The sequence below is a fragment of the Tachypleus tridentatus genome, chromosome 2, assembly GCF_004210375.1.
Source record: "Tachypleus tridentatus isolate NWPU-2018 chromosome 2, ASM421037v1, whole genome shotgun sequence".
Lineage (NCBI taxonomy): Eukaryota > Metazoa > Arthropoda > Merostomata > Xiphosura > Limulidae > Tachypleus > Tachypleus tridentatus.
Genome location: NC_134826.1, coordinates 105881786 through 105906990, shown reverse-complemented (window position 1 = coordinate 105906990; position 25205 = coordinate 105881786). Strand labels below are relative to the sequence as shown.

The window sequence follows — 25205 nt, the reverse complement described above, 5'->3', positions numbered from 1 at the left end:
GGTGTGAAGGATACTTGCTGTAAAATGCATGAAACAAGCCAGCAGATGTTTAGTGAAGTGTTTCTTCTCATGAAAATTTTGCTGGTATGTTCAGTATCCAGCTGCGAATGTGAACGCAGCGTTTCTGCATTAAGACGGTTGAAGACGTGGTTAAGGTCAACTATGTCTCAGTGCCACCTCAACCATGTGGCAGTTTGTCACACTCACAAAGATGAGGTCACAAGATAAATATAGAAGAGCTTATGAAAGAATTCATAAACAGATCATCACAAAGGAGGTTTACGTTTGGGAACATGTAGACTAGAGGACTAAATGAATCTTACTTCAATGAAAAGTATGAATAATTATGTGCTCCATTGTATTGATGTGTAATTTTCAAGAGTTCACAAAGACATTTTAATTATTTTTATCAAACAACATGAACAGTTTTGCAGTAGATATAAACTTATTAGGGGTAATTACTAATTTTATTAATATTTGAAAATGTAATTCATGCAATGAAAGTTATTAGTAACCTTGTCAAGTATAATGGCCATCTTTTATACTGTGCAGTGTGCAGGAATAAATTCATGTGGCAGTTAATTTGTGACACATTTGTCTTTATTAACATTTTGAAAACTGTTCACAACACTTCACTTATACAAACCTACATGGAAATCTTGAAGTATCGTGGCAACAAGATTATTTTGTGACTACATGTTTCCAGCTTTCAGTTTCACATAATCAGAAATTACCAATTTGCAAATTGAACAGTCCACATAAGTGGTTGCAAAAATCATCCCCCCCATCAGGTGTAAAAAATCTATGCCCCTTCTTATGATCATGCAGCAACCCTCTGCCAATAGGAGTACATGTGTATATATACTTACCATTACTAGTGCCCTCTTTAATAATGCGCCTGTTAATCATTTCTTTACTGCCAATCTTACTTTTAAAATGTGCTTCGTCTTCATTCATAATTTGTTGTTTTTCATTTTGTGCATTTTGTTTTCTCTCAATACTTTTTGTTCAGTTTGTTTGAGTTTATACTTTCTAAGTACATACAGTTTCAAGTAATTGCAAGTGCCACCTGTTGTTAATGCACCTGCAGGTTTACAGACCATGTCTTCAGGTTCAGTTGCAGTGACATTACTACTATGATTTGTGGAGAATTATCTTATTTCATGCAATGTTCACCTCCAATTGAGGAGTGTCCTGTCATACCAGCACCTTGTGTGTCTAACAATGGAATATGAGAACTTGTAGTCCCCATCTGAATAGGCTTCTCTGTCATACATAACTTTCTGTTGGGTTTTTCTTTTCCTTCCAGGTTTTTGGATGGCAAAGATCAGTGGGTCGGTTGCATGTCTCCTTATTACCATCTACCTGACATACCAACATTTCTTTCATTTTGTTCATCATTATCTGATCATTTGGTTATCTGATCATTTGCTCAACTGCTTCATTCCCAGAATCATGGTTTCCATCATTATATAGATGACTGGCTTCTACTGGCACCCTCACAGGTCAATGCCATCCATACATATTTTCTTCTTTGGTAAACTGCCAAAGTTGATTGGCTCTTCAAGAAGAAGTCATTTTTCACACTTACCAAGTTTCTGGTACATTGTGGTATTATATTTAATTCATTTCTCAATTGGCTTAGCTTTCTCCACTTTGGTTAGAAGATATGGGATGCCTTGTTTGCAAGGTCTCCTCCTCACTCTCTATACTGTGTGAGACATACTCTCTCATTTTGAATGTGGGCTTCTCTCAAAGCAAGCCTTCATTCCTCTTGGTCATACCCACATTTGCCATATTCAGTGGGCTTCAATCTAGTAATGGAGCTTTGCTCAGTATCTGTTGGATGTTTCTTTTATTCCTTCCTCTTCATTACTGATAGACTTTGGCTGGTGGCTGAACCAGATCTATACTACCATAGAATTTGCTTTTTCTCCTCCTCATTTTCAATTTCCAGCTGGGGAGCATGTATTGACTATTGAGAAATTTTGTTAGACTATACACAAAACTACTCTCCATATCCATACTTTGAAGCTTCTTGCTGTTTAGCAAGTTATCCTTTCATGGTGATAAAAAACCCACTTGAAGTAAAAATATATTCTAAAGATGTTTGGTATGGGTATTAAAACTTTGGTTAAATTCTAAGAAAATAAGCTGTTCTTTGCCTTTCTGCTGTCTCGTTGATTCCCTCAGTCAGGTGGTGTCCTTATAGCATCAGGTCAGGAGGTATCTGGTTGAGGAACCTTTGTTTCCTAACTTTGTATCTTGTTTATTGGGCCCAGAGCCATCAAATTTACCAAGTGCCCTGAATTTTGTCATGAATTGGTTATCCCAGCCTCATAAAATTCTACAAACAGAGTGGTAGTTGAATCCTAATATTTTCTGGGAGCTGTGTGCACATTGGGGTGTGCCAGCTTCCCTATTTTTGGTTGCCTGTTCTTCGTTCACAGAATGTGCTCAGCCAGAATTAGACTGATTTTTTTACCTCATTCATATCCTTCTATTTGGCTTCTTTGTCATGTCATGTTGATAGTTCTGACCACACCTTGTCAAGTTCTGTTGGTTGCACCATAATGGCCAGCTCAGACATGATTTTCACTTCCACAACAACTGTTGTTGTCACCACTCATTCCTTTCACTTTGTCTCCTATGCTCTGGCATGTATATTCCTTCCCTGATTACACTCCAATCTACGCATAGCATTTGTCCAGTCACACACCAGAGAGTCCAGACTTTCCAGGCATGTTGCCTCCTCAATTTATCATCCAGTTCAAGTGTCATTATTAGTGGTTTATCAGCATAAGTGGGCTACTTATTGTTTTTGTCTATATGCCAGGGTTACCATCCTTCTCAGCTTATCATTCCTCACTTGGCTTTATGACAGGGACCTATCACTTTCCTTTGTTGTGAATTATAGAGCAACTTTGTCTTTTACCTTTCACTTTACCAAAGGTACTTCTGTGTTACACTTTCTTATCCATTTATGTTATTTTATTTATTCTCATATGCTTGTCCTCCCAGTCCTGCTCCTTTCCCAGATTGAGACCTCACATTTGTTCTCTATTTGAACCTTTGCAGTATTACTTATTGTGTCATGTCTCATTCAATATCTTGCTTGTATTGTTGCTCTGATATTTATCATATTTTCTTTCCATTTTCACCACCTCTCCACTTTCTAAATGTTCAGACACTTATGCCTCCTTTGCCTATTTAGGGTTCTTAGATGGTATATGGCAAGCATTGTTTTTGTCTATGGTTTCTATGTCTGTTTTGTTTCTTCATTTGAATACCATCTTTTTATGTGAATCTTTCTCCCATTACTCTTATGGGTTGAAATAATAATGTTCTTCACTTTGTATATTCTTCCCAATCTCCAGATGTTTGTCACTTTCTCAAGTTTCTACCACCAGATCCATCCCTTGACTATGTCCTTGGCTTCCTTTGGAAAATATCATCAGCATGGGTATGTGTACATCATGTGGCCATTTCATGCTTTGTGGATTGCTGTTTACCTCAAATCTTCATTCTGCACTCTTCTGCTTTTCTCTAAAGTGGCCTCTTACTTATTGGTTATGGATCCCACTCTCTTGTGAGTGGTGCATGACCAGGTATACTTAGTATCAAACCCACACTGTTCATCCTGTGACCATGCTAGATAACTGTAACATTGAGGCTCCTTCTACTGTGGACCTGATGTACAATTTGAGATGTCAGTTGGTGTTGGTATGATTGTCATTTATGAAGTGATACCAACATTTCTTACACGACAGATAGTCACGTCTCAGGTTTGTGTTATGCATACCATAGAAATAGGGTGATCTGTAGAATCAACTGTAGTTATATTTCATGGTTATTTCCTTTATAAATATGGTCATTCTAGACCATACACCCATGGATTTATATGGATAAAGCAGATAGGATTACTGCCCATATCTTATTCTCTGTAGAATTAAGTCTCTTCCTACCATGGACATGATGCACAATTCCAGATGCTACCAAATGATTTTTGATCATCTCCGTCAAAGTGGTAACTCTGCTTTTCAATTTAGAGTATCAAGATCACACATTGCACTGTCTCTGGTACACAGTCTTCCAAAATCTTAGTGCATTTTTCTCCCTTTCATCTTGTGGACTATGGGAACCACAGTCACTTAGTAGTTCCTAGTGAGTGGGGTGGTGGACCATGAAGGATTGTTTACTTGAGAGTACATAATACCTCTGAGTCTGAAAGTAAGACAGTGGCATTCTGTTGGCATTTATGGCATGGTGCCCATCCTACTATGGACCTGATGTACAATTCCAGATGCTGCCTTGTGTTAATTATAGCATTCCATCACATAAATGTGTATATATATATATATGCAGTTTGTCTAGTGCCATTTACCTACCACAGATTAGACAATTAATTTCCAATGCTATCAGGTTTTGGATTGGAGATGCCACCCCAAATTATGGTTCTTCTTTCTACTGTCTTCCAGTTTTTGGTTTCCAGTAGATCTGAGGCTGGTTGGAAGTTGGAAGATACATATGAATCCCCATATGTATAAGGCTAGATTCCCTATTCCTACCATGGAATGGATGATATATTCCCAGTGCCATTAGGTTTCGGACTGGAGGTGAACACCTCATGAGCTTTTCTTATTTACTATTACCTGCTGAATATTGGTTTCTGGTGGATCAGTTGTTGAATGTATTGAAGATCTGCACATGCATAGGCAGGTTCTTGGTACAAAAGCTTGTCTTCTTTTCCAGTATTTGTTTTTTAGGTGAAAGGTGGAGGATCCTCTTCTTATCCAGACTTGATGTTATAATTCCAGGTGCTGCCAGGTGTTGGTTGAGGTCAAACTCCCATTTAGGGTCTGTTGCAATCTAGCTACTCAACACCTGGGGGTTGCTTTCTTGCTGGCAATGTTTTGGGGCCACTCCATGTTTCTACCCTTTATGTTTTTGCAAGACATTCCTGAAGGGTGAAGAATATACCTGACTTAGAATTGCTTTGGTTTCCCATTGGTGTGTTGTATTTAATTCTTTGTCACATCTCATGATTGTTCTGAGGGTTATTTCTAAAAGAGGATCATATTATCATCAGCCTTCCACTGTTTCATTGTGAGATTTTAGCTTTTTGTGAATGGAGGTAAGATATCACATGGGAAGTTAATATTTTTAAAACTTACAGTGTATTTCCAATAGGTACTTACTTCATCTAACATTTCCCAGCCATCCTCCCCACTTCCAATGTATTGTTGATTTGATCATGTCAAATCTTGAAGTAACTAACAGGTGCATTATTAGAGAGAGTGTTAGTTACAATAGGAGTAGTATCACACTCCTGTTAGTGTAAGGCTACTGCATGATCATTTTTATGTAGATATGCAGAAAGAAGTAGAAAATACAAGGCTAGATATTGAACAAAATATTTGTGCCAATAGAGAACAGTATTAACTGAGAAAACATTTTGTGAGAGGAGGTACCAATCAGAAATAAATTTTTACTTTAGGAAAATGTTAACTTTCTTTTGTTCTATTAAAAAAAATGAATGTACCAAACCTTAAAACCAATGTACTTTGTATTTACACTAGTTTTATTTTTCTATTAGCCCATTACCTGTTAAATGTTTTACACATTAAAAAAAATAGTATTTCAAGGAGATGAAACAAGAGTTTACAAATGAACAACTTAATTGGGAGGTTTCAGCATTTTTCTATTTCTTCTGGAAATACCTGGTATGTTTTTTGTTTCTTGTACGATAAGGTTTTTCAGGTGCCAATTTTGCAAAGAGAATCTCAACACTAAATATTCTTATATAGTCTCATCTTTTATAAGTATTTTCACCATCTGCTTGGAATGTAACAAGTGAAAAAGAAATTCATTGAAAGCTTGAACACAAGAAAACAGTTATTTTTAAAATCTTGTTAGTTTTTATTTAAGAGGTAGTTGTCTTGATTTCTTGTTTTAAGGAGCTAAACAAGACTTAAGTAAAACAATTCACATTGGTTTTATTGACAGTTAAACATACAAAAGTTTTTTTTTATCAAATACAAATTTTTTTGTATGATTCCTCTTTAAGAGTGTGGTAAATGAATAATAAATATGTTTTTCATAAAACAGTATCACTACCTTAAGTGATTAAAATGTACAAAAATAGTAATTGGTGTAGTTATTCATGGAATATTTGTGCTATTAACTCTTTCAGTGCCATGTTTATGGATAAACAACTCTCCAAGTGGTAGGCTTAGTTTATAATACACAAGAAAAAAAAAAGAGTAAAAGACATGATTTATATTCTGTTATTTATCTGAAATTTGAAACCAGTAAAGTTTGGGAAGTTTCAGGGGAATACCCTTCTTCATGGTGAGACACAATTCCAAGTTGACTTGTGGTGAATATCTTAATTTTCAAGGCTAAAATAAAGGTAACTCAGTATGTCCATATATGTGCCCATAGTAGTGAAAGGGGTAAATAGTAATATGAAGTTTGATGGTTAGATTTGTTTTATTTATTTCTTTTCATTTCAATAATTTTTATACATCTAATCATTGTTAGGTCTCCATATATCAATCCTAGCTAGTATTTTTTTTGTAACAAAAATAAGATCCAGTGGTGCTTACAGGTATGTAACTGTTTGTTAAATGAGAGTTACTTTGTCTTTAAAATATTTCATGGCATTTTTACAGGAACAATGTCCATAATGTCTGATGAATAAACATTTTACGAATGTAATCATTATAGATAAATATTACACATTTCCATGGGAAATACATTTTGTGTTGTATTATTTCTGTATTGGGTGTATGTAAGATTTGACAACAAAAAAAGGACATTTCACAACTGTATTCAGTTAAATGTAGATGTCATGACATCACTAGATACCTTCTTAAGACATATGGTACCATGTTGTTAATTTTTTGTTCTTGTCTCTTTATTAGGTCACTAGGTATTTTTGAATGCAAAACACAATGACCATTATTATTTGTGATGTGCAATGCCACAAGACATATGCAGCATTATGTGATAGTGTCTTGAATAGCATTATTTTAGTGCTTTATATTTCTTTTACTTGTGTTTAAGTTTTTTACTGGTGGCTGAAGGAAAGAAACTTGTCAGAGCATCTCTTTTATTTTCATTTTTAACCTAGTAATTTAAGACAAAATTTGTATTATTTGTACAGGTGTAAGTTTGTAAGTAAACTAAGGAAACTCAGTATGAAAACTTGCATTTTACAAGACATTAAGGCACTACTAGCCAATGCATTGTCTAGCTGGATAAATCAAATAACAGAAACAAATTCAAGATATTGAAGCAGTTTAGCTCCATTTAAACTTTTGTTGTTGTTGTTGCATTAGTTCCACCATTAATTTTTTTTACAACAAAGTAAATTCCTTTAAATTAGGTAGTCAGTATGTTTTAAGTGCTAACAATAAATGATGAGTGAGGATAAGGCACTGGTGGCTTTTCTGTGGAAATTAGTTTTAATCTCTTTTTTTTTTTTTCCACTGTATTTTATGTTACAATACAATGAACTATATATTGTTGCTGATCAGTTTCTTCAGATGTGATACTATAACCATTTTGTCAACTGCCATTTGTTGTATGATAGTTGTTACCTTTTCAACCACATTTTAGTGTTTTTTATATGTGTGTGTGTGTGTGTGTAGTTCACTATTCAAGGTCTTCAGTTCTGCATGGAAATTTCAATTTTTCTAACTTCCTCTTGCACTAGCAGATTACAGTTTCTGCATTTTCAAAAACAGAAATTTGTTTTTTCCTGAGTTATCTTTTAGTAATCATGATTTTTTTCTCTAATGTTTATCTTAAAAGCTTGCCCTTAAAATAAAAGGCTGTATGTTTGATATTTAAATTCACTCTGATATTTTTATTCACATTTTAAGGAAATAAAGCTGAACATTCTCCAAAAGATATGCTGTCTGTCTTTATAAAATCAAATGTAAATACTCTTCTTCCTGAGTTTTCTCAATTACAGAATTTATATCACTATTTGTAATAATATAAAAAAGTGTAAATTTCTGTACTAAGATTAAGTCAAACACTGTACTTAGGTACAAACTTTTGAATAAACATGAATAAGATGGGTGGGAAATATCTACATGTTAGAGAAGCAATGCAGATGGTGGCATATCTCACCACATAAATGTTTGAAGTACAAAAAATTAAATACACTTTCTTTATGATGCATGAAGCACTAGATGTACTAGATAAAAGAAGATTGAATATTTACATGGTCCCAAAGTTTGAATGTCACAACAGTAAACACATATGATGCTTATATATTGTAAGAACAAATATGCATAGAACAAGTCAAGGTAAATATTTAAACTGTACAACAATACAGTAAGAATAAGAGATATATATATAGAACAATGATACAGAATGAATATTTAAGTTGCATAATAACATTTAGATGTACATTATAACAGTACAGGCTTAAGATATTTTTATATTGTAAGAACATGAGATGTATAGAACAACAGTACTTAGGAACATGTTACAACAGTTTAGATACAAGGTAATTATATATTGTAAGAACAAGAGACAGAGGCATTGCTAAGCACTGGTACACATGACTCATACCCTAAACCTTTTGTTAGTGTCTTGAAAATCAAAATAGAAATATATGATTGATATCATAGTGAAATATCAAAAATTTCTGCACATGTTGGCTTGAGCACTGAGCCTTTTAAATGTTTAGCAATCTCTCTGATAAGATCTATATAGAACAGCAATACAAACAGCATATTTAAATTTTATAACAATATATAGATGTGTATTACAATAGTACAGACACAAGAAGAATAGTACATTTATATAGAAATAGTAACATTATAAACATAATTTCTTTAACATTAAGATCACTATAGACATTTGTGTATTGTTATGATTATATATCTTGATAAAGTGTAAACACTAAGTTTTAAACTGCTTTAGAACTGCAGAAGTATATAACAACAGTGTAAATGCTAAGTGGTTATGTAGTGTTTGAATGGTAGATTACAATAATATTGATACTTGAGGGTTGTGGAGTGTTAGAACATCCCATTGCAATAGTGTATACATTATATGGTTATGTATTGTAAAGGCAGTGTTTGAACTATAGATTACAACAACCTTACACCACGTTCTTATTTAGCAATAGGAAAATAGAATACAATAATATTTTCTTTAGATGATTATGGAGTGTTAGAACAACAGATTATAACAGTATGGCCACTAAATGGTTATGTAGTGCTAGGAAATAGATTACAATAATATAGATACTATATGTTTGGCACGAGAACTGTAAGTATATCTACAAACGAAATATACAGTATGTATTTGTATATTACTAAAATAACAAATATAGATAACAATCAGTATAGACACTAAATGTTTATAGTTTTAATAAGGTATATATACATAAAAGTAGACTAGATGTTTATATCATATAGAACAATATATTTATATATACTGTAGAATCTCAACATTAAGGGTGCCTTTCTGACTACATACAAATGCTCTCTATAGTATGGTGCCCTTAATACCAAAAATGAGCCACACAAAGCTGAAATCCCCATTAACCGTACTAAATTTCTGAATGTTAAGGCCCCTCATTTTATTTGGTGTATGCAGGGTATGGGTGTTCACAAATTGCACGTTGCCATGACATGGAGCATTGTAAGTGGGTGGACTAAGGGTGGATTAGCTTTAGCTTGCTCCCACCATTTTTTTTATTATTGGTCACAAAATTTTAAAGTACTTCTCTTCAGAGTTTGAAATACTAAACATTTCACATTTATTTTCTGTGTTTATTTTATTGTCAAAGACTGAAGATGAAATCCTAATGAAAATAAAGCAACAAATCACCAGTTGTGTCATTATATTGTTTATGGACATCTTAATACAATACTCTTAAGAGTAACAAAGCTCTCACACAGAAGTAAGCCAACTTGACCCCTGCTCCAAGAACATGACGTGGAAATTATCAGCTTATGTATCCTACAGTGTTTACAATGATAATCCCTCAGAATAATAAGATTACACTTTGAATCTGTATAAACTTTTATTACAGTATGTGGTTCAGAGCCAATCCAGTTAACATTGCAAATGTTTGAACATTGGTCATCTTTCTGGGATGTTTAGAACTTAGTGATATAATATACAGGCATTAAAAAATAAATGTCCATTTTATCAAGTTGCTGTTATTGCAAGATCTATTTTTGGTTATGAACATTAGAAAAAAAAGAGACTGAAAAGGACTTCCCTTAATGGTGCAATGCCCTTTATTCAATATTCTATTTTAAACATATAAAAATATAGACACTGGATGTTTATAATATTTCAGAACAGTAAATGTGTTTTACATCCATAAACACTAGATGTTTATACTGTATATAGTAGTTGCTTTTTTAGTGTTAAAATAGTAGATGTATATAACAGTATATACATAAGATGTTTATACAAAGCTAGAACAAGAGATATAGAACAATTTAGACAGTAGGTATTTATTTAATGTTGGAATGGTAATTTATATAACCATACAGACATTAGATTTTTACATGGTGTTAGAACAGTAGATATATAAAACAGTATAGACATTAGAGATTTATATGATGTTAGAACAGTAGATGTATACATTTATTTACTGTTAGAATGATATGTATATAACAGTATAGATACTAGATTTTATGCATAGTTAAAAGGGTAGATGCAGTTAACAATATAGACATTAGATGTGTATTTTATGGTGGAACAGTAGAGCTGTTTATATAACTATATACTTAGTATCTATGCTGTAATGTAATGCTAAAATATAAATATTTGACGAAGAAAGAATTTCAGATCACATGGTCTTTTTTGTAAATATTGTTTGTCTAAGTTTTAGATTTATTTTCAATGAAAATGTTTGTTGTGAATGTGTAAAAACTGTCAAATATTCATATATCCACAGCTCGTTATGAGGCATTGATGAAGGAAAAGGAAATACTGCAATACAAAACTGATTTCCAGAAGAAACTAATCCAGCAACTAGAAGAAGATTTATCCAGTGTGAACTCTTTGACTTGTCTCTATCGTGGAGAGGGAGAGGTAAAGTATTTAGTCTGTTTTTTGTTTTTTTTTGTTCAAGTTGAAACTGAGATAGGAAGGGAGTGGTATTAATTAGAGCTGAGATAAAATGATACACTTTATCATGGAACAATAGAGGATTTCAATGGCTGTAGGAAGTCTTTAACATTTTTATCTGACTTGAACAATAGAAAAAAGTAAGTTGAATAATGTTACATCATGTTTCATCATGTCTAGATGTTAATGGTTATTTGAAAAGTATAGAGCTGATACTTGTAGAGAAGTTTCATGCACATAAAAGTGAGAATTTTTTTACCAGTTAGCCGAAACTTTGGAAATATAAAACATGAAAAAATGGTTTTATGCATTTAAAGATAAATATTGCTAAGTGCACTGCATTTGGAAAGGTTCACAGTTTAGGACCCTGTAAAGTGAGGAGTTCTAACTTGTAAATCCATAGTATTGAAGCTTGCCTGAAGATTATTTACACAATGCAGTACATTCCAGTGCTGTTAATTTAATTCCAATAAAATGAACTACAGGAAAGACTTGAGCAAGAGAACCTAGCTTTACATTAATCTTGATATCTGCAATCACTTCTGTTTTTTTTTTCAAACACTTACTTTACAAGCAAACCTTATACTTGGGAATAAATACTGATAGTCCTAGGTTTTTCCGTATCTCTTACAGTTCCAACCACAGGGGCAAGGACAGAAGAATGCTGTCCTCCTGTTAATGACAAGAATTCTATAGACAAGTGTGTTAAACTTAATTACAGTATTTTAGATTCAATTGAGTTCATAGCTGAAGCTAAATTTTTGTTTTAAGCTTTATGTAATGTAAAAGTTGCACATACTCATAGTTTCCCTATCCTTATGCCTCCATATAGGTAATATAGAGCAGATAATATATTTGTCTTATTATCATACAAGTCTGCACATGGTAATGACCACAATTTTGAGAATTATGTGTAAGGAATAGGTACGTAGGTTATCGTATCTGGATAAAGTTTCATTCAAATTTGATGTGGGCAATTACAGAAAATGTCATTTAAGTTAAAACATATAAACATTATGTGAAATGTATGTTTTGAGTTTGTAATACAGTAATCATAGTAAATTACCTGATATACTTTGTTTTAAAATCTATAACCAATGTGTAAATGAATATGATTTTACAATTTAAGACACCAGAAGTCAGAACATGCTCTATTCCTAAGCTGGTACTTTATCAGTAGCAAATTTATTTTTTAATCAAATTTGTTTTCAAAATATTTTTGATGTTATGATTATAGGGGCAAGTTGCTTCTCCATTAATCCCTACAGAAATCATTGCAGAAGTTTCAAAAGAAGGCATTGATCAAAAAGGTAAACCTTTAGAGGAAGAAAGTCATGATCATATCAGGTAGACCTTTATTAAGAGAAAGCCTTGATCAAATCAGGTAAACCTTTACAAATAGAAAGTCACAATAAAACCAGATTAACCTTTATTGGAAGAAATTTATGATTACATAAGGTAAATAAATACATGGATGAATTAATGGTTAAATCAGGTAACCTTTTAAAGTGAGAGGGTTCTCTGGGACCACTTTCCATTAAATCATTCAGAACCCGTGTTTTGAACTTGAAACATCAGTTGAGAAAATTGTCATTATCTTTTTCTTGTTCATTCATTTTGTTACCTTAAATTGCTGTAATGTTTAGTTCTGTGAGAAGTTCTAGAAATTTATGTTGAGTTTCAGTGCTGGGTGAGAGTTTATAAACATCAGATGAACATTGTGGAATATTAATTTCCATCAGTGTTGCTCAAAAGATAGAGGTTTGTAACCTTTACTACATAATAATACCCTAATATAATTTTCTTGGTTCTTTTCTTCAGTATGCACCTCATTGTCCGACTTGACTGGGACAGCTGAAAACTTGCTTCCAATTATTTCCAGCCAGCGAGAACGTTTTCGACAACAGAACCAGGAACTGGAAGCTGTATGTAATGATTGAAGTTGTATAAGATCGTACATTGAACCTGTGAAAACTTTTATAGAAATATATGGTTTAGAGCCAGTCCAATAAATATTGCAAATGTTTGAATATTGGTCATCCTTCTGGGATGTTTATAATTTAGCTGTATACTATACAGGCATACAAAGATAACTGACTACTCTATTAAATGCTCTTATATTTAATGAGACTAAAGACACTGTCAAGAGGTTCGTTATTGCAAGATATATTTGGTTGTAAGTAGTAGAAAAAGGAAAGACACTAGAAAGATCTGCCCTTAATGGAGCAGTGTTTGGTAATTGAGGTTCTGTTGTAACTGTGTCATACAGTGTATTCAGACATGTGCCCTATATTTAGCTTTATGTGTCATGTGGCCAGTTTAATTTTCTGTCAGGCTGGTTCATTGTACATAGCTTTATCACACATAACATGTCTAATCTACCAATCAATCTTGTGCCCACATGCATAGTTTTTGATGTCACGTGGCCTGTCCAGTCTGTTATACTTGTGTCTTGTATAATGCCTTGTGTGTTATGTGGCCTGTCCATTTTGTTTTGTGCCTTGTACATAGTTCTGCATGTCACATTAGAAATGTTGCTGAAGGGTATAGAACAACTATCCCAGTAACCTAGAAAGTCAGTATCATCTGGCTTTTTTTAAAATAAACATATGGCTATTTTATGTTTTGAATACTTTCTTTTTACAAGTTTCATTTAGGCTAAAGTAAGTCAATTAAATTACATGTGTAGAAGAAAGGTCCTCTACACCACACACACACAGTAGTGCTGGAAACAACCCTGCATATAGCTAGTCTAATCTCTCTGTCAGTCTGGAGCTTTATATATAGCCCTGCTGTTAGTTGAAACTATATTTTAATATAATGTTAAAGTGAATAGTGGCTATATTATATTCGTACACAATTAATTCATAATGATTTATCTGTTTATCTTTGGCACAGACATAAATTAGATACCAAAATCTTGACAATTCAAATATTGTGTAAAAATATTAACATGATGAAAAGAGATCAGCATGAGGAGAATAAATACCTTTATTTATAAGATGTTGTATTAAAAATTGTCAAGTGCATCACCTGAAAATGGTTAATAATTTTCAACTATCTTGTTCTTTTTAGATTTCTCAGAAATTTAAATAATTTAAAAAATATACATAATATTTGCTTACATTTCATTTAGCCAAAAAGTTTTTAATAAGGTGAATTTTAAATTAGATAATTAGAATATTTGATCTAGTAAGTTAGTAAAAGTAAATGATGAAAGTATAATGGTGACCAACATTTACATTTACCTAGGAAAACACCAACTACCGACAGCAGCTAAACCTCTTGCAAAGTGAGATGGAACATCTTCATTATGATAACATTAAGTTGTATGAAAAGATCAAGTTCTTGAAATGTTACCCAGTTCAGGTAAAAACAAAATCTGTTTTACTTAAAACACAACTAAACCATTGAAGCAAACATTAAAGAACTGGATATCAGGTAACATGAAGAAACTAAGCATTATAAAAGTATTAATGAGGTTAATTCAGTAATAAAACTGACAAAAATGAATGTTTAAGAGAGTTGATGCAAAGCTAATATAATATTGGTCATTTTTCTATTTCAAATGTCCTTCTGGAGAATGGAGGGAGTTAGTTGAAAGTTTGAAGTTAGCAGTCACTTCACCTCATAAAGCTTGAACTCCTGTTTTTAAAAAAAAAACTAAACAGATATGTATCTTTTTTTCTTAACCTGAAGATGACCTAAGAAGGTCAAAACATTGTTCTCTCCCTATCAATAAAAGTGTTAATACCCATACCAGTCATTCTGAGATACATTTTTACATTTTTATTTCGAGTGGGTTTCTCGTCATCAAGAATCCAAACATGTTATCTACTCAAACCTACTATTGTAATAACTCATAAATGATGTAATGACCAGTGAGATTAATTTTAAGTGGCAGCTGGAAGTTGTTTACATCAGAAAAGTTAAAACCAACTAAAACGTTTTTTCTCAAATGCCAAATCCTTCAAGCCAGTTTGTTATGATGTGACTTTCTCACATACAACTATAGTTATATTTAAGTAAGCAGAGAGAGAAGTCAAGTATGCTTTGTGTCCTGAGATGCAGATTTAATAACTTTCTGTTTACCACAGCGACCACGTTCAGAAGATGAGATGGAAAGTCGTTATTCTACACAGTATGAAGAAAAACTTGATCCCTTTTCTAGATTTAGCAAACAGGTAAGATAATATGGAGGTTTTAAAAGATAAAGTAAACAAACAAATTGTACTCATACTGTTAATTTTATATGTGTATTTTTTTCACATGAACTTTTAACATTGTTATTAAGAAATCAGGAAATCCATTACATACTTTAGTTATATGCTCATTTACTGAGTGTCTTTGTAAGTTTTTTTTAATTGACAGACTGCTTTTTTAAACTTGAAAATACAAACTAGTTGATGAAGAACATTCTAACATAACCTTGTTAAAAATTGAGTATGAGATTAGGTGTTTAAATGATTCACTTTAGACAGGAGATCTAAGTCACTACACTAGGTGTAATCTGTGTTTTACTCACAGTTTGTTTCTTCTCAATTTCAGGAAAAACAAAGGAAGTATATGAATCTTAGTCCTTTTGAAAAGATAACTTTGAGTATGGTATGATTAAATTTTGTTCTAGGTAGTTAATAGTTTTAAAAATATTCTTTACAAAATGTTATACATTTATTGAAGTAGGCAATGGTATCTTTATAATTTGTAAACTGTTTATTTTATTTGTTCTTAAATCTAGAATACAGTCATTTTGTATATTGCCTAAAACAACTGTTGTAGTAATTTAATACAATTTGAAGTTAATGAGTTAAATAAAAGTTTTTTTAATACTATTTTACAGTATGCAAAAGTAAATATCCTTCCCTTCATAAAACTTGTATTGTTAATTCTGTCAGTATTTTGGTTTATTGCCATTAGTGTTTGATTATTTAATGTGCTACTTCACAGGGACATACCATTCTTTCAAACCGTGTAGCACGCATCGTTACCTTTATCTACACTCTACTGCTGCATTGTTTGGTCTTTCTGGTGAGTTATGGGTATTTATGAATCATTAAAATATGTTGTAGTTTCCAAGTTCAAGTTATCTTTATATTTGCAACATCTGTCTAACACACAGTACACTGTGTATTGTGGTAAAGCTTTTTGTATGTTGCCTAAATTATGTCATTACATGAGGACTCTATAAATTATGCAAATTATAGATGTGTTATCAACTTTGCTAAATTATGTGAAATTTACTATGTAAAAGGAAGTTTTCAAGCCTCTGTAAGTTTTAGAAAATAAAATTACATTAAACACTGCCAAATAACTTCAAAGAAGGAGTAATACAAAACACTGATCAATATTCAGATCTTGGTAATTTTCAACAAAAATGTATAGTAAATATTCATCAGTTTGATATTTTTCAGTAAGCTAAACCTATTTGATGCAACAAAGTATATTAGAGTTTGTGAAAACATCACAATAGATTCTCATCAGTTTGTGTTTCTTTTGCTATAGGTTCTGTATAAACTTGCCTACACTGAAGCCTGTAAACGTGATGTTGCAGCTGAATGCACAGCAAGGTTAGTACCAAATCATCTGATTTTAACTGTTATTTTTGTTTATTAATATATTTCTTTTTAATGTGGATTTATTGTTTCTTTCTCTCTTTTATTTCATAAATTACAAAAAAAAAGAAATAGAGAACAGTTAATTCTATATATCTACAGTGTTATCTGAGGCATTATGGTTTAATAACGAGAAAAAGAATCCGTGTGTCAGGAATTGCTTGATATGACAAATGATTTGATGTATACTACAAAAAAATATCAGTGAGACAGAGTTAATGCTTTACAAATGATAACATAATTTTAACCCTAGAATTCTAACATTAAATTTTCAATCATTAATACCAAGTGAGATGGAGTCATAGTGACCTCACACAAACATTTTAGGGTTAAAGAAAATCTTTTACATCAAGACAGGCCAAGGTGCTTCCAAGCCCAGACCATAGGATGTAAAGTTGAACAAGTCTTCATGGCACTGAGGAAACCCATGAATGGGTTATTTTCTTAACTAACAAAATTGTGCAATGTAGCCTTTATAAAATTAAACTTAATGAGAGACCATGTAGTAATATTTGAAGAACAGTAGTACTGGCTGTCATTGTTTTTAAATAAAGAATTTAAATTTAAAGTACAGTTAAAATAGTGCAATAACTGAGAAATTGAATATATTTTAGTTTGACAATTGATAGGATATCTAAATACATCTCTTTTAAGAAATATTTAGATTCCATACTGAAACTAGTGTCTGGAGTGTTTTCATAACAAGTTTAAATATTCATAGTAATGTAAAAAAAAACTGTTTTGGGATAAACAGAATGACAATAAAATATCCAACAACTTGCATATGGGAAAATAACAAATGGGTGCAATAGGGTCCATACAAAGAGTGCTCAAAAGTGGATTAAAATTTTGAGATCAAAAGCCAATGCATGTTGTGTTAATGCTGTGTGGGTCTGGGGCCATGTCCCCCAAAAAAAAATTTGTAAAAAGTAGATTTTACAAAATTAAATTTGTAAGCAGTTTTGCATGAAATTTAGCTTAAATAACTGCATGGATGTTCACATAAAATAAAAATCAACAAACATTTGTATATACATTTGACTTGTTTTAATGTATTATTTTAAAACAAGTGGACTGTTCTGCTATTTTTTCATTTTTTAAATTTATCACCAATGTGTCACAAACACCTACTGTAAAGAATCTGGCCTATAAAACCCAAGGACAGTGATATGGCATCAGACTTCTAATCACAAAATATCAACAGAAGACATTACATGTGATTATTTCAATCCAGAAAATGATAATGCTCCATAAAAATAATGTAGAAAACATTAAATACCATAAGGAGCTGTAGGAGGTTTAGGTGAACCCCTCTGCTTGTGTGCATGATAACTGTGAAAGTTGTGAGAAATCTTAAATGTATCTTCTTGTAACTTAGCATGATCACTTCAGGAGTGTAATGTGTTGAAAGCAATGAATTACTATTGCTCAATTCCAAATTAGATAGTTAACAAATTTTATACAGCTTGGTTTATTATGATTGATTTCAATATTTAATAACATCATTGTGGACATTAAACTATTTTCAGAACACTCTTGTTCTTAGTTTCAGGATTGGATCTGAAAGCTCATTTTAAGAAAAATAATTTAATATGGAACTATCCCATGTGATGTTCGTGTCACACTAAGAATTCTTCTGATGGCTATCATATTTTTTCATTTCTTAGATTTGCTTTACATATGCAGAAGGAACATGGTCAAAAGGGAAACTTCAATTTATGATAGACGTTTCACTGCAATTAAACATTTAGTCTTTGCACAGATACTGTTTTTTTCTTTGTGTTTGATTGTATGATAAAGTTTGAAGTTGTATCAGTTTTGTTTATTCTAAACTTACACAACATCATAGCTTTTTTTTTTAACAAGGTTACAGTTCACATTGTTCAAGTGCAAATCATTAATACATTAAATGAAAACAATTTGCTGCAGAGGGTTAGATGATTCTATGTTTCAACAAAGAGCAACATGACATAAACAAATGGTCACTTTAAAAATAAAAGTTTATGAAATATGTGGCTGTCTATTTCTTTATTGCTACTTGAGAAATGTACCAGAGTGGAAAATCTAAACATTCTTGCAAAGCTAGGAAGGATTTTGAAAAATATATTAAATTTAAATTCAAAACTTTTTCTTTTTAATAACCAATATCCTGACAGTGACAATTAACTTTTGGGACAACTACATTTAAAAAAAACTACATAATTTAGTTACCTCGTTAACTTTAAGGTGAAGAAATTTATATTGGCTTACCCCTTTCAATTTGTCCAGCTGGTAGAGATAAGTAATAGTATATTATTTTATGGTAAACTTGGTTAAACTGTTAAGTATTATCATGTTCCTTTGTAAAAAGGTTAAAGAAAATCTTTGTTTTTTTTAATCACCTCAATCATTCATTAGAGTATAGTATCAGCCCAAGCTGAGGCAGCATAACATTTTAAAATTCTTATAAAAATTAAATGAAAGATGTTTCACAAGTTTTATGTTTGATGTTGAAAATTAAATCACTTTCAATCTACATCTGAATTATTCTGTATTTTAAAAGTATGCGAAGTTCACAGTACAATAACATGTTGTTCATAATAGATGCTAAGATTAGTTCTTTGCAAGAGGATGAAGATTCCACTACTACTTAAAAACAGAAAGCTAATATTGGTTGCTAGTGTGGTTAGTAAGAAATGGATCCTACTCTTAAGTATGAGAAAGTATTAGTAACTAAATAATTATTTTAGCTGCAGAAAACAGAAAATTATATATGAATTTGAGAAACCATTCAAGTCTACTTTATTTTAAAGGCATGTGTTACAGTTTAAACTGGATGATCAATATCTTTAATATAAAGTCAGTCACTTCATCTCTGGGGAACAATTTAATTTGACATCTGTGAGAAATAGACATGAGGATAGTTTGCAGGTTAAAATTGCAAAATTCACTGCTATTCAATAGCACAAAGCACATTAATGAAGAATGATCCTACCACAAGAATTTCATCACACATGTAATTAATATTATACAATTCTCAGTTTCTGTATACTAGCAATGGTTATATTTCAGTCCTGCTTATTTTTGAAGCACTTTTTCCTTGGCAAGGTACTATTTCAACATGCAAATAATATACAATAAAATAATCAGTAATCAAAACACGTATATTAAAAGAACGTGATAAATCACACACATTCATGATTAACCACAGGATTACATTGAAACTAAACACCAATTGGAGACTTGCTGGATAAAAACTTCTAATACATGAGGTAACACTCTGAATCATGATAGTAAACAGACTAGGAAAATTCTACATCAAGCTAGAGACTATACAAAAGTTTTATAAATTATAATTTGAAATTAAGCATAAAAGTGTACAGTATCAAATATTAGTAATAATAAATAAACGATAGTTATACATTTCAAATGCCATATTTAAAGTAATGTTATAGATAGCAAATTTAGGATTTAAAATGGACCATATAAAATTAAATATATACACAATAATGGATTATACAGCAAAAGTATATTATGCACACAACAGGTAAAGCTCATAAACATCCAATGTAACTTTGTTTGTACATCTGGTAGAGTTGGCCTGGCATGGCCAAGCGTGTTAAGGCGTTGTGACTCGTGATCTGAGGGTCGCGAGTTTGCATCCCCATTGTGCCGAACATGCTCGCCCTTTCAGCCATGGGGGCGTTATAATGTGACGGTCAATCCCATTATTTGTTGGTAAAAGAGTGGTTGGAGGTGGGTGGTGATGACTAGTTGCCTTCCCTCTAGTCTTATACTGCTAAATTAGGGATGGCTAGTACAGATAGCCCTCGAGTAGCTTTGTGCGAGATTCAAAAAACAAACATCTGGTAGAACAAATACACTTACTTGTAATAATATTCAGGAATATGTTTTAAAGAATCTACCTTCTCTCTTAAGAAACAAACTGTTATCCAATAAACTGTGAATACCCGAAATGTTCAGTATATGGGAAATAAGGTTTAAGAAATTTCCTACAGGTTTTGAAACCTCACTTCACATTTCAAAAAATACACTTTTGAAATTAAAAAAAAAAAGTTTACAAAAACAGAGTTAGAAACCTGATAGTAACTAAATGACAAAAGAAATAAATAACTAAAGATCAGGACAATTATTCTTCTATTGCACATGAAGCATTTTTTAACTATATGTTTGAAATTATCGATTCAGTAGTTCAGTTACTTTATGAAATACAGTAAAAATGTGTTCCAACACATTTACCAAGATCAATTACTACTGAAATATGTTCAAGGAATTTGTTTGAGTGGTTACACCAGATTTGTTACATGCATTAATTCACTTTATTAACATAAATAGAAACAATTTAGAAGTGGAATAATTTTAAGAGAAAATGTTTTCTTTATTAACATTTAAACCAAAGGACATCTACTAGGTTTTCTAGCCAAAATGGCTATAACATTTTTTTACTCCTTATGGCATCTTTTACCTTTTTATCAGTAACCCATTTTATCGAATAATTATATATTTTAATCTTATAACTTGTTTTAATAACACTAATCGTGAGCTTGCCTTTCCTACATTATATAACTTAATGTCTTGGTCTTTGAAACATATAAATGGAAACTCACTCAAGTTGTTGTTAACATGTGCTTTGATTGTTTGTGAACATTTAGTTGTCTTACTCATCAAATATCCAACTTTAAGACAGAATTCTTTTTTTTAAAAAGTACTTACTGAATGGGATTTAACAGTTGAACTACTTGTCTTATTCTCTTTATTTATTTGGTGTTCGAAACTTAGGGTCATTTTAAGTAACTCATTTTGGAAATGTGACCTTATCTCTTCAGTTGTGATTATCCAAGGTTAAATTATGTTAACTGTTGTAAAGACTAAAAGCTTTTATAATACATATCTGAACACAAGATAAACTACAGGGTTTCACACAATCTTTGTGAAACTATGTTTTATGCACATCTCATGTAAGTATATATATAAAAATTTGTACTATTGTGCACAGGCAAAAACATTAAATTTCATGCCAAAACATTTTGGTGTTGTTTATAAATGAGATTTTTAAAACAATTCTGGTAGTACTTTGTGCTCATAACTAGCTAACTGAATTAGGAAAGAACAAATCTTGTTACTAGTGTTTCTTAATAAGCTGCTTGCCACAACATCTGCAAAGTTGTGTTAAATGGTTAGACTTGGTGGTAATTTGGATATCTGTTTGGTTAACATCTGCAAAGTTGTGCTAAATGGTTAGACTTGGTGGTAATTTGGATATCTGTTTGGTTAACATCTGAGCATCCTATTTCTATAGAGAAATGCCTCACAGAAGAAACTGATATTTTGAAAGAAGAAAACCTTCACCCAAAATAGCTTTGATTTCACAGCATTCTGGTTAAATGCTGGCAGAGTCTATCCTTAGATAACAGTAATGCTCTGGAGTTGATGGCTTTTTGTTATCAGGTCTAGTCATGTGTTTAGCTGTTGGCAGTTCTTGTTCTGGATTACTTACATGGAACATTTGTTTTAACATCATTCTCTTGCTTTATATATAGTTTGACTTCTTTACAACAAGATCTTTTCCTTTGTAGAAGTATTACAATTTATAGAAGTTCCAACATTACCTTTGTTTATAGCTTTTGGATTTTCGTTTTTTTAATTTAAGTGACATAGAATATGTGCTAGCTGGAGAATTCCTTGGAACACCAGAATGATCCACAGACTTAATTCTATGGGGCTTTACTGTAGAGCAAGTTCATTGTTTGATTTTTATGGTTGTCTAGTCGTCTGAGGTGAGTAAAACTTCCTCAGATGACCTTCCGTGTTGTTTGATGGACGACTGGTGCCTTGGAGCAGACCCTTATTCAAAACAGCTTCACAGTCTGCTATGCACTTATACATACCAACACTACACACCTAATGTTAATGTCGATTTTTGTTCCCTAACTATGAACCTGAAAATTTGAACCACTCCACAAAAGTATCTTTTGGTCCATTTTTTGTCTAAAAGTATTGTACCTTGTACAATAGAAATTTGGTACAATACAATTTGGTGTTAGAAGTAGTTCACTTCTGTGATTGGATAATAATGCTCTTATAGTCACTAAACTTTTTATCATGGATAAGTTACGTTTCTGTGCTGCTTTACACACATAAACTTTGTGTGGAGTTCAACTGAGAATGAAATGCTATGTGTGTTAACACAGTACAGTGTGTACAGCTCAGTGTTTCATATTATTAGACATTCCTATTCATTGCGGTTTCCCACCCACCTATCTATGTACATACACAAACATCGTTACAATAGAAAAACTGTGATGTCAAACTAATGAAAATTCTGAGCAAGATTTTGTAAATTTGATCATTTTAGTTTCCACTAAAAGTTTATTGGTAAGAAAGTTCTTGGATCTTTTTTTATTTTGACTGTTTTTGTCAACCTGGAAATTTCTGTAAAATTGAGCCCTGAAATTGTAATTTATTTTGTCTTGATTTCAGTTTTTCTTTGGATGTGAGTTTTGTTATGTCTGAAAAAGGTTCAGTTTTCTTTCTGTTTTTCAGTTGTCTTCCCACAATTCTATGTAGATTTGAGGGTTTTTTACTAGGCCCAAAGTAGGCATTTTTATTTTGCTCCAACCAAAAAAGTTTTATATCTTCAGTTTTTCATTCTTCCTGTCTGTCAAACCCTGTGTCTCCTATTTAGCTGGTTGGACAAGGAGAAACAACTTTCGATCATGGTGATGTGATATGAATTGCAGAATTTGTACAGCACTGTTCTCAGCTGCCTGACAACTTGACATTTTATCAATTTTTTGAAGTTCTTGAATCTATAGGAGTCAGGTTTTTGATTGGGAGAGATAAACTGGTTGATGCATTGGAAAGGAACCCAATCCTATTATTTATAAACAAAAGAATTGTAGCTGGAAGGAATTGCAGGTAAGATTTCAGTCTTAGTTTCACTAGGGACCTCTTTCTTATAAGACTTAACTGTTACATTATTGAGTTTCAGCTTTCCAGCTGCAGACTTTTCAGAAGCTACTAGAATGATTATGCCATTTTATTTGTTCATCTTTTTCACACCTGTTTTTCTTGGAAATGTTCAAGTAACATATTTCTTTACTTTGTTGGTTTTCTTTAGTTTTTCTTTCAATACCTAATTTTGTAGTTACTGTTGTAGATTGTACTACAGTCAAATTTTGAGATGAACTATTATCAGATACTGTGAAACTTTTGATTTCTTAAGATCTACTTCAACATACACTACATGGTCAAAATTATGTGGACAACCCCTTCTAATGAATGGGTTCGGCTATTTCAGCCACATCCATTGCTAACAGGTGCATAAAATCAAACATACAGCCATGCAATATACATAGACAAACATTGACAGTAGAATGGGTCATACTTTTCAGTACTTTTGACGTGGCACTGGCATCCTATATCTGCTAGAGTTGCCACAGTCAACTGTAAGTGCTATTATTGTGAAGTGGAAATGTCTAGGAGCAACAACAGCTCAGCCATGAAGCAGTAGACCACAAAAGCTCACAGAACCGGACTGCCGAGTGATGAAGCGCATTGGGCAAAAAAAGTCTGTACACAGTTGCAACACTCACTACCGAGTTCCAAACTGTCTCTGGAAGCAACATCAGTACAAGAACTGTTCATCGGGAGCTTCACGACGTGGGTTTCCATGGCTGAGCAGCTGCACACTGCCATTGTACTCTGAAACAGTGGAAATGTGTTTTCAGGAGTGATGAATCATGCATCACTATCTGGCAGTCTGACAGACGAACCTGGAATTGGTGGATGTCAGGAATATGCTACCTGTCTGAATGCATAGTGCCAACTGTCAAGTTTTGTGGAGGAGGAATAATGGTTTGGGCCCTTTAGTTCCAGTGAAGGGAAATCTTAATGTTACAACATACAATGACAGTTTAAAGAATTGTGTGCTTCCAGTTTTGTGGCAACAGTTTGGGGAAGGCCTTTTTTTTATTTCAGCATGTCAATGCTCCCGTACACAAACTGAGGTCCATAAAGACATGGTTTGCTGAGGTTGGTGTGGAATAACTTGACTGGCTTGCACGGATCCCTGACCTCAACCCCATCGAACACCTTTGGAATGAATTGGAACGCCGACTGTGAGCCAGGCCTTCTCGCCTGACCTCACTAATGCTCTTGTAGCTGAATAGAAGCGAATCCCTGCAACCATTTTCCAAATTCTGGTGAAAAGCCTTCCCAGAAGAGTGGAAGCTGTTATAGTACCAAAGGGGGATCTTTTGGCTATGTAGTGTACTTTCATTTCAAAACCAGAATCTTCTCTGACCCCTTAAGTCTCTAATCACTTCAACTATGGACTTTTTAGAAAGAGATTATAATTTTGCTCCAATATGGGTGTTTCATGGTATTCTTTAGTTACCCTTGTTTCATCTGTTTCTATAGACAAAATTAGTTCTTCAACTGACTCATTTGGCTTGAGCTTCTCAGCTGCTTTTAGTA

The 25205-nt window shown here is 32.5% G+C and overlaps 1 protein-coding gene across 1 annotated transcript in view; it reads left to right on the top strand.

Moving 5' to 3' along the window:
• LOC143245577 (homeobox protein cut-like 1) overlaps window positions 1-18738 on the top strand; it is a 208135-nt gene extending 189397 nt beyond the window's left edge. Inside the window, exons 19-30 of the mRNA XM_076491935.1 lie at window positions 1883-1968; window positions 3378-3589; window positions 3948-4027; window positions 10943-11079; window positions 12353-12425; window positions 12937-13040; window positions 14368-14484; window positions 15213-15299; window positions 15664-15720; window positions 16063-16143; window positions 16618-16682; window positions 18395-18738. Of these exons, the coding sequence (XP_076348050.1) occupies window positions 1883-1968; window positions 3378-3589; window positions 3948-4027; window positions 10943-11079; window positions 12353-12425; window positions 12937-13040; window positions 14368-14484; window positions 15213-15299; window positions 15664-15720; window positions 16063-16143; window positions 16618-16682; window positions 18395-18449 (1154 nt within the window). The 3' untranslated portion in view covers window positions 18450-18738. The remainder of the gene's footprint in view (window positions 1-1882; window positions 1969-3377; window positions 3590-3947; window positions 4028-10942; window positions 11080-12352; window positions 12426-12936; window positions 13041-14367; window positions 14485-15212; window positions 15300-15663; window positions 15721-16062; window positions 16144-16617; window positions 16683-18394) is intronic.
• Window positions 18739-25205: the final 6467 nt, after the last annotated feature.